The sequence below is a fragment of the Anas acuta genome, chromosome 2 (assembly GCF_963932015.1).
Source record: "Anas acuta chromosome 2, bAnaAcu1.1, whole genome shotgun sequence".
In the NCBI taxonomy this organism is placed as follows: Eukaryota; Metazoa; Chordata; class Aves; order Anseriformes; family Anatidae; genus Anas; species Anas acuta.
In genome coordinates this window covers 79162775-79173058 of record NC_088980.1, presented here as the reverse complement: position 1 = coordinate 79173058, position 10284 = coordinate 79162775, and the positions used below count along the sequence as shown (strand labels likewise).

Genomic DNA, 10284 nt, shown 5'->3' with positions numbered 1-10284 from the left:
TTGCACTGCAGTCCAAAAAGTGTGTGTAAACTGGGTTTCACCCCAACCCCAGGAACCACCAGAATAAAACACAGGCTTAACTGCTCTGAAGGAGCTCGGGTCAAAGCCCTGGGTCTATCACGGAAGGCCATCCTCCTTCTCCCACGAGATCTGTCTGCCCTAGAGGAGCTAACAGCAAGAGACAGTATCCCGGCTGCAGTGACAAGACTGATCTTACCTGAAGTCAAATACTCTCAGCTTCATCTTAAAAGTGACAGATTCCAACCAAAACAGGAGCTTGCCAAAACCTTCCACGTTCCCATCCTCTACCCAGAGGCAAAGTACCACTTTCATTTCATTTTTCTCAGCGATAAAGGACAGTACTTGAACACGGGTACTTTTTTTTTTTCTTTTTTTATTGCTGTTAAGTCAAGGAAAAAGGTTGCATAAAATCCAATCTCTTCTAGAAATATAAGTGACCTTTCCAGTACATTTCAAATATCAAAGTATATGGTAAACATACAAATAAAGAGAAGGTAACATACCTCCTATTTACAGTACAGTATTTTAAATCATAAAATAAGTTCCATAAAGTACAACTGGCAGGTAATTCACAATACAAGTCCATTGGTGGTTTAACACCCTCACTTCAACTCAAACGCAGTTCATTCATTTCAAGTGGTCCAAAAATACCCAGATCAAATAAAAATTTTAATCAAAATAATTTTCATTTACTACTTAAACTTTTTTTTTTTTTAAATTAAAGCTTTCATCTACCTCCCTCCCCGTTCCCCCCCTCCAAGAAAAAAGTTTCAAAATGTACACTGGTGCTATAAATATAAATGCTACCTATGAAGAAATGTAGTAATCAAGCTTTTTTTTTTCTTCAAGTTTTTTGTTGTTGTTGTTGTTTGTTTGTTTAGCAATTTATTAGACGGCTGAACCAAAGATTGACTTTATTTCATCCCTCTACCGGACACCGGGCCTTAGTTTAAGAAAAAAGATTTCTGCCATGAACTGTGAGGAATGCCAAACCCTATGGATATACAGTGGTAGTTGTTCATCGGTGTTGAATGCAGCAGTCAAAAAATACACTCATCTTCCAGATAACCTCAGTGCACTTTAGGAAATCAAATATTACCTGGAAGCAATTTAGTACGTATATTGGCTTTTAAAAATAAAATAAAAAATACAGCAGCATTAAACTTACTTACTCATGATACTGACATGATTAATACCATCTTAACACTCATTTCAGTCTTTCACATTATACCGTAATTACGCATAGTGGTAAATTGTTATAAAATAGTGACTTTGCTATTTGGTAGACAGGTTCTAATACTAATACCTGACTATTTTGTAGAAAACCATAGCTTTTGTTCAGTTTGAAATAAAACATTTACATTCTAAGTACAATGCAACACTAATAGTTTAGGAAAAAAATATTCAATCAAGTAATGTTCATTCTGTGTTGACACGATGTAGAATAGCTTTAAAAAAGGAAAAAATGCTGTCAACTTTCATTACAAATGCAAACACACTGAGTACAACATTCATACCATTTTTTTCACCTTTTTTTTTTTCTTTTTGCTGAACATACAGGCTAAAAAGCTACAATGGAAGAAAATCTGTCAATTTAAGCTTGTTCATTTTTAAAAATCTGTTCAAGTCCACACAGTTTCAGCCACTCCTGCTCTATGTATTTTCATTATTTGGGACTCTCAAGAGCTGTGTATATGTATTTTTAGCAGATATAGCACACACAGTGTGGTGTGTTCCTTTGGATTCTCCTAATAGGACGTTTGAACATCTCCCCTCGATTCATGAGCATCAATTTAGAGTACGGGCAGGGTCTGTATGAACTGCTAAACACTCATGCGAGTCCAACGAATCCACGTGGACAGACAGGGAAAAGAAAATAAAACAGCAGCATAAAGAGGACAGGGAGTGGGAGGGGGAGAAGATTGTGGTGGGGAACATGACCAAGCTTCTTCTTTCACCATATGGCTGCTCCACCAGTGATGTCAGAGGTCAGAGGACTTTTTTTTTTTTTTAAATGCAGTAAACATTGCACATGTCTCAAGTCTTCAGTGCAAAAGCATGGTTCGAATGCTCTTTTTGATTGTTTGGCTGGGCGTGTGAATTACATGCATTACGCAAGCCTTTTGTAGAACCAGGAGGAGACCAGGGACTCAGCTTTCTTCTTTTGTACGGAACAGAGGTGCAAAAGCAATGAAAAAATTCCAAAAGAATATAAAACCGGGAATGTCCCAAAACACAAGACCACCCCCCCCTCCCACACACACCTTCCCCCGATTTCCCAAGCTTCAGTTTAAGTAGGCAATGTTTACTTGTTTCAGTCTGCAGAATCCAAGGTATCATTGGAAGGGGGAGGGGGAGGTGCGTATCTCAGTCTGTAAGTGCCTAAAACAGGAAAGAGAACTACTAAGTCACTGCTCACAATTAAAATGGATTACAAAACCACTACAAGGTATCAAAATGGACATGCTCTTCAAAAGGCACTATCATCCTCCAGTGCTTTCAAAGTAGGTCCCAAGATTTTATACCATTTTCTTTCAACTGCTCGCTAAAAATGTCAGTTTTTTAAAAACCACAGACAGCAGATACAGGACCCTACCACTGTTGGAAAAAAAAAGCAGAGAAAAGAAGACCCCACCAAGGCTAGTCTTTCCTGTTCCAGTCCAAGGCCAAGAACCAGGAGCAGTGCACGTTCTATGCGAACGCTGCCTTTTCTCCACTGTTTTGAAGGGAGAAAGAAACTGCACCCAAGACTGAAGCCTTTGATTTTTAGTTCCAATTGGTTTCTGCCTTTTTGCTGCAACTTGTCTGAAAAGTTGAAGCATATTTCATTTGTGTATTTCACGATGGGGCACAGAGGATGGCTGGTTGTGCAAAGGCAAGCTTTACAAAAGTTAAATTATCAAATGGCCACTTTGCTTTTTTTTTTTGAGTTCTCCTAAGTTTTACGGATTCACGTTCACATTATAGACAGTAATGGATATTTTCTACACTTTTTGCCAATGAATTCTCTCCAAAAAACACTGAACAGGAATGGAAAAATTGGAACAACATGCAAATCTCAACATAATGCCAAAAACAAACCAGTGAAAGGAATGACAAGTTAGAACAGATACAGTTCGAGCTCCCAGCTCTGAATTGTGCCCATTTTCAGCTTGGCGCTGCGAATCCCATTCCCTTGCTCTGTTCTACAGAAATTTCAGGCAGAGATAAGATGCTTTGCGGTTTTAGAGCAGGTCACTAATGCACAACCATTTACACAAAACATACACACGCACGCACACCTTTCTGCAAGACCAGAAACAGCACATTCAGGAAGGTAAAGAGAAACCGCTAAACTCAAAAGCAAGTCCGCTGGGAGTTATCATGATTACCTTGTTGACTGGCCTCCATGGATGACTGCTTACAGTCCTGCGCATAGTGTCCACTTACACCACAATTGTAACATGAAACGTTCCCGTTCTTCTTGGGCCCCGACCCATTTGTGTTGGCAACTACGTTAGGTGCTGGATATACGGGATAGAACCTCCCAAATCCTGCCATCTGCTGCATACCATAGTTGGCCTGGCTCCCCATGACCGGGTCATGCATGAGCCCGTTTGCATACGGAGACTGAGGCAGGAAGAAAGGAAGTTGTGTTCCATTGCTTTGATGTGCTTGGTTGAGGTAGCTGCCATTGCAAAGTGATGGCAGAGTGAAGAAAGATGGAACTCTGTAGACTTGTCCATGAAGTGGGTTATGATAAAAATAGCTATTAATCTGAAGGCTTCCGTTGGTCCCACAGCTACACCTACGTCCACAGGAACCGCAGGGCCCCGATCCCAACTGCTGCGGAGGTAACATTGTCCCGTTAGTGTTATTGTTTCCAACAGCGTTGATGTAGGACGTGCTGTCGCTCTGTGCAGTGCTGTGTGTTAGAGCAGGGCTCGGGCTGGGGGCAGGGCCTGGCGTGTGGGTGGGTATGGCGGGAGGAACGGTGGACTGCACCTGGCCAACGCCTAGCCCAGCGGACTGAGGTGGCGAGGAAGTGGCTACAGTGCTCAGCACGTTTGTATTCTGGTTGGGCAACACGCTGGTAGCGTGGGGACTGCCTGGCAAAGCGTACGAAGCTGGTGGAGGTGGCGCTGCTGCCGTGGAGAGACCAGCTGCTGGAAGAACTACCTTCAGATTGGTAGGCTGAGGGATCGCTCCTGGGTTTCCCTCAATGTGAGGCACCATTTGATTCAGTCCTACCACCTGGGACGCAGGTTTCGCAATGGGATCTGTCGTAGGAACTGGGGATCCTGGGAAACTACCTGGGTTGTGGACTGGGATAAAGGCAGTATTTGGTGATCCGATACTTAAGTTTCCTGTCGGCTGCTGCGGTCCATTAACTGTGCAACTTTCTGTCGATCCCTGTGGAGAGGGCATTTTCAATCTGTGTATTGCCAAATGCAAAGCAGGGCTGCCAGGCTGGACAGAGTGCGGAAGGAAAGTGGATGGGACTGGCAAAGGGGAAGCCATCAGCTCAAGGCGTTTCTCGGGTTCGCCAGAAGTCCCTGGGCCCATTCCACCCGGAGGTGAATTCGCAGACTCTCTCACCGGTGAGACAGCAACAGGCGTGGTCACGAGCATCCCCATCGTTTTGCCGTCTGCAGAGATGGGCGGCGGGACAACTGCTTCGGGCTTTTGGGCAGCGCTGTGCATCACACAGTGTAAGGCAGGCATAAAGGAAATGTGTTGGAACTTCGCGTTCAGAGGATCTTCTGGAAGGCTCCCGTTCTCGTTATTGACTGCAGAGATCTGAGCGGATGGTTTGTTCATGTTCGATGAACTGACAGCACTGTAGCCTGTAAACCTGGTTGCGTTTTGATTCCCAGAGTCCTCAGAATTGCTATCCGTATCTGCGGAGAAAACAGCATTTGTCAGAGTCGGAAGAACGTATGTGAAACTACACTAACTCTCACCCTGGACTCATTCACCCACATAAAACTACGCTTGCTGACACAAATGATAGTCGCATCTTCCTGAATTAGAACAACTTTGAGACTACTTTCATTCATCCGCATCAGAGTAGGTCAATCTCAATCGCTTGCCTATACCAAACTGCCTAACAAGCTACCGTGTCTTTGACTTGTGAGTATCTGCAAATGGGAACGGTGGTACACAGAATACATTAGAAATTTGCATCTACCTAGAAAGATATTAACACAGTTTACTCAAATTTGGAAGGAGTGGCAAATTCAACAGTCATTGAAGACAAAGAGAAGAACCTCTCAGAAATGATGGGCATGCTTTGCTGTAAAACAAGTCAATTTTATGCTAAACATAAAATGTTTTTTCCATATAGTATGCTGCTGAACTTAATAAAGAGACCTACACCACAGAAGTCTGAAAATATGGATATCATGTACCACATGCATGTACATAGCAATCTGAAACTCAACAGTATGTAAACAGTCATGCTATTTGCTACAAGTCTTCAAACCATCCAGCCACAAAACTCGCAAAACAAAACGTTATCTGTGGCGAGTTCAGAAATAAGAGCAGCTAATAAAACTGAGAATCGAATTAAAATTAATACAAGAAAGAGATTAGTCAAGGAATAGAGAAGTTCATGCACACTCTCCGCAAATCCAACCTCTGTCTTTTTCTTCTTCACTATCAAAGCTTTCCCTCCCATCATGTCGTGGACTAGAAGGAGAACTGTAACTTTCAGATGATGTTTCTCCACATGTATCATGACCAGATCCAGCGTCCAAATTCAGATCTAAAAATAAAAATTGGCATTTTTATTTTTAATCTTAGTATACTGAAGTGAGATTACTTTGGTTTGCTGATATCATGCTAGTCCAGGTTTTTGTAATACGGTGTTCCTACTTAATTACATCTCTCCCTTCTACTTCTAATGTTTTAATGCCGTGCATCAAGGGCTAGTCTTGTACCCAAAATTTCTGATGACTGAATCCTTCACGTTAAAAAAGGTGACATTGAAGATTCACATTTATGCAGAATAATCAAAAGAATAACCCTTCAAAAGTTTTGTGATGCTTACAAGAAGTGTGCTGTAATAATAATTTCCTCTGCATGGCAGCAGTCAATTGTTTCCATTCAAATAGGTGAAATACTCCTTGGTCGTACCAACAAAGGCAGAAAGCTAACTCAGCAGGCACAGCCCAAACAATACACATTTTCATCATGAACTGTTCAAGAACTGGCTTTAAGCCAACTGTATCAACAAAATCTGTTTAAGGAAAAAGAGGTGAACTACAGATGTGTAAAATTGCTTTCTAAATTCTGAAAGGTATTGTGTGAAACTCATTTGCTGGAAATCGGATTTCAGGGTGGGTTTGGATCCTATTAGTGAAGCCAACTCTAAGCCAGAATGCTCCGGCTTTCAGGTTCAGCATGACTTTTTGACTCTTCAGCCTGACGTTTTGACTCTTGAAACCATTTTCCCAGTTAGAGAAAACCTATACTGAAATCTATACTTGGTAAAATTGTTACATATTCTAAACCCTTGTTAAAATATAGTGTGAAGTGGAAGTGTTAACCTCACAATGCTGACAACAGTTCAAAAAGTCTAAAACACTTATAAAAGATCAAGTCTTCTAAACTGCAAGTGTAACTAAATGAGGACTCAAAAGCTAAAAATAGGGAGTGAAAAATGGAAGAAAATACAATGCAGTTAAGAGCTACTGACTCAAAAGAGGACATTTCAAACCACGCTTTCAGATATAACGCTAGGGAGATTCAGACAGCAATGTGATTTTTTTCTTCTTGTAGACTGCATCTCCCAAGAGTATTATCAGATGACACTTTGCTGTTTGTACACAAACAGGTAGAAAGCTCATCCCTGAAGACTGAATTGCTTCTAAACTCTGTGGGCTGCAGTTTCTTCTTGGAGCGGCCTTAACTAGCCATCTCCATCAAGGAAGCAGTGTCACATCTGGGGGTTAGTGTGCAGTGGGTGAACACAAAGCACTCCTTTTTAGCGTTGCACTGTGTCACACAAAATTGCACAATCTCTGAAAGTTATCAGCAGTTCATAAACACTCAGTGTGTTTTGCATGACAACAAGAGCAGTAAGCAATCAGAAACATATACAGAAAGCTGTCCTGTAGATTATTTTTTCTACTTGTACAGCTCTTACCTATAACCTTTTACAAGCGTATTGTTTTTGCTAACTTTGTGAACAGTGAATTCTTAAAGTTTCTGCCAGATTTTAGAAGATAACAAAAGCTGTCTGTAAAGCACATGACACTAATTCAGCAATGGGATCTACCTGGAACCCTCAAAGGTAAGAAGTGAGGAGAAGAAAGAATGAAACCTTGTTCAAGACTGTACCCCAAGGGGAAGCATGAGCAAGACAAGGCACTTTGAAAGAGTGCTTTCAACATTCAGGCCAATCGGGTGGTATAGAAAAAGGCAAATTCTTTTTCATCCTTTTGTTGGGAAAATTAACATGAGAAAGACACGGATGCAACTGATACTAGGAGGCTGGAAAACATCAAGACATCAAAGCCAATAGGTAACATAGCCCTTCAGAAATAGATAATAAAACCTGAAGGCTCAACATACTAAAACAAAATTGTATTTGTGTTGCTCAACACTGACTGATGCATATAAATTTTGGCCCAGACACCAGATTTTGCTGGATTACCTAAATCTGAAAACCCTGTCAGGGCAGCGCACACAGTTCTGTGCTGTAGCTCAGCAGTCACCTGGTTTATGCACTACAGTTCACCAAAGGTTCACACCAGTGGGTTTTTCTAACAGGTTCCACATGTGCCACCCCACAGCACTAGCATGAAACTAGTGAGCTGCAAAGGGAACACTAATGGCAAGATGCTGGACCTCCACACACTCAGACTGCTGAATTTCATACAGCCTAGTTCTGTTTCTGCAACTACCACTTTACCTAAGGCAATTCACGAAGACTTTCCTAGAATGTTTCCAGTTTTACACAAAAGGAGACATACCCTAAGCAATATTATACAAAATACTGTTTCTAGCACATTTTATCCAGCAAGTCAAAGCACAGACTAGACAGCCAACATGCTGACTTGCACTGAAATAAACTTCAAATTTGTGATTTCCTCTTCACTGCAGAACAATGAATAAATAGGCAAAACTAGAAATTCTGTTTCTTACAAACAGTTTAGGAGAAAACATCTTACCTTTTGCTGTCCCTGTACGTATGTGCTGTGATGCTGCAACTCTAACTCCATTAGTCCTGTTACTCAGCCGGCAGTCAGTTTTCTTTGCTTTCTCCCTGTGTAAATAATTTTCATGTTTTTGTTTTTTTCCCTTCCCAAATGCATGAGCACAGACAACCAACCATGTATGAAAACAGAATGCCACTGTAAACAAAAGCAGTAACTCCAGGCCACAAATGTGTATTTAACAACAAATGTAGATAATGCACTAATAGCCTTTATTTATTTGTTTAATATACCAGTAATTAAACTGCCAAGAGTGTTACTAAACTCTGAATAAAGATCTAAAAGAAAACACACGAGTTTTTTTTTAAAAAAAAGGTGTAGCTGATTCTGCAGCCTTTCCTGAAAGCTAATGAATGTAATGAAGCCATACCCCAGACTAGGGCAAAAAACTGGTTACGGAGTAATAAAATGACAAGAAGTCAAGTTGAAACCTTATTAGATAAGGTTATAAATTTTTTCACTTCCTTACAGTGGAGGATTGCGTAGCCCACAGGAAGTTCTGAAGCCCTCTGATTCGCAAGTTATCTTCAATAAAACATTTCAGCAAGTTACCACCCCCTATCTGTCCTCACTTGATCCTCACCATTTTCAGGACAGCTTTTCAATTTTTAACTTTAACATAAATATAAAGGGAAGAAAAGGTAATTCTGTATCACTCAACCTGCTTCTGCTCCTTAGTCTGTTTGCTAAATGTCAACTGACAATTTTAGGGAAGAAATGCATACAACTACATTCTATTTATCGCATTATTTCTTTTCAAAAGATAAAAGGTTTTTATATAGCCTAGTCTCACAATATGCCAGCTCTTGTTCCACAATAGTAAAACAAAGCACCTAACTGACTGTACACTCTGTTTATCAGAGTGAATGCACCCCACGTTGTTCCTGGATTACCGGTTATGTTGGAAACCTACTTTTCCAGCTGTGGCTTTCCCTTCTTCTTGCTTACTGCAGACAGACTTCGTTTTTCCCCTGTATGCTAAACAGAACATACAAGAATGAGGGTCATGAAAGATAATTTGTATCATGAAAACAAACAAAAAACCTCTTAGACTTAAAGGTCTATGAGCTCACAACTAGTGTTGCTCACAGATGCTACAGCCATACAAACAACTATCTGTACAGTGCGGTCAGACCTTCAGCATCATCCATATCATCTTGCGATTATGCTATTATTAGCAAAGGACACAGCAAATTACTACTTCCAAATACTCAGAAGATATCAATCAAATTATTGCTATCAGCAAGCTGTAAGTCTTTCCAGTTGAGAAGAAAACCCAACACTTTTCATCAAATACTCCCCAAAAACTCCTTTCTCGAAAAGAAGCCATCTCATCAGAGTTAATCATAAGGCTTAAGGGACTACAGAGCTTCTGATTTAAGTGGAACTATGATTGGGAGGGGGAGAAGAGTACATGTGGCAAATTATTTTTACATTGCAAGCTATGTTTACATCTTGACAAAACAAGTACCTGGCCTTGATTGCTGCTAAACTGAACTCTGTAAAATACCACCTAGGAGCGTATTAGAAAAAACACAACGTCTGCATTTTTCTGTAAGTATATACTAGCTGCTAGTGATATCTCATATTTGGCAAAGCAGTAAAAACTGTGACAACTCAAAAATAGTCTCTGCCTACGTTGTATTTGGAAATCTTTTAACTGGGAAGTAGCTTTTCCTGCTTCAGTATATCAATTTTGTCTTGCCTCAAGCTCACGTACTTCAAGCTTTGATGCAGTCTAACATTTCTGCTTTGAAAACAAATCTCAATTCATTACCGTAGTTTGTGAAATAAGGAAACTTTGGCTTGCCATTCCCCACATAATAATCAATAGCCAAATTCTACATGTGGAACGAAATCAATATTAAGCAATTCTAACATTCAAGGTTTTTCAGATGAAAAAGTGAGCAACCTTCCTTCCCTCACTTTCAGTACATTAATTTATTTATGAGTAATTATTCTTCTTGACCACACTCACACCAAAATTGACCACTGGAGACAAAAAAAAAATAATCTCACACACCATGTATATATGCATCCAGCTATTAACTTTTCAGTGAAG

At 40.4% G+C, this 10284-nt stretch overlaps 1 protein-coding gene across 4 annotated transcripts in view; it reads right to left on the bottom strand.

Moving 5' to 3' along the window:
* Positions 1-374: 374 nt before the first annotated feature.
* Positions 375-10284, bottom strand: part of ZCCHC2 (zinc finger CCHC-type containing 2) — a 41333-nt gene continuing 31423 nt past the window's right edge. For all 4 annotated transcript variants that reach the window (XM_068670899.1, XM_068670900.1, XM_068670901.1 and 1 more), the window contains 5 exons: positions 9136-9200; positions 8178-8272; positions 5639-5767; positions 3393-4901; positions 375-2403 (listed from right to left, as the gene is read on the bottom strand). In XM_068670899.1, the coding sequence (XP_068527000.1) occupies positions 2336-2403; positions 3393-4901; positions 5639-5767; positions 8178-8272; positions 9136-9200 (1866 nt within the window). In that variant the 3' untranslated portion in view covers positions 375-2335. The remainder of the gene's footprint in view (positions 2404-3392; positions 4902-5638; positions 5768-8177; positions 8273-9135; positions 9201-10284) is intronic.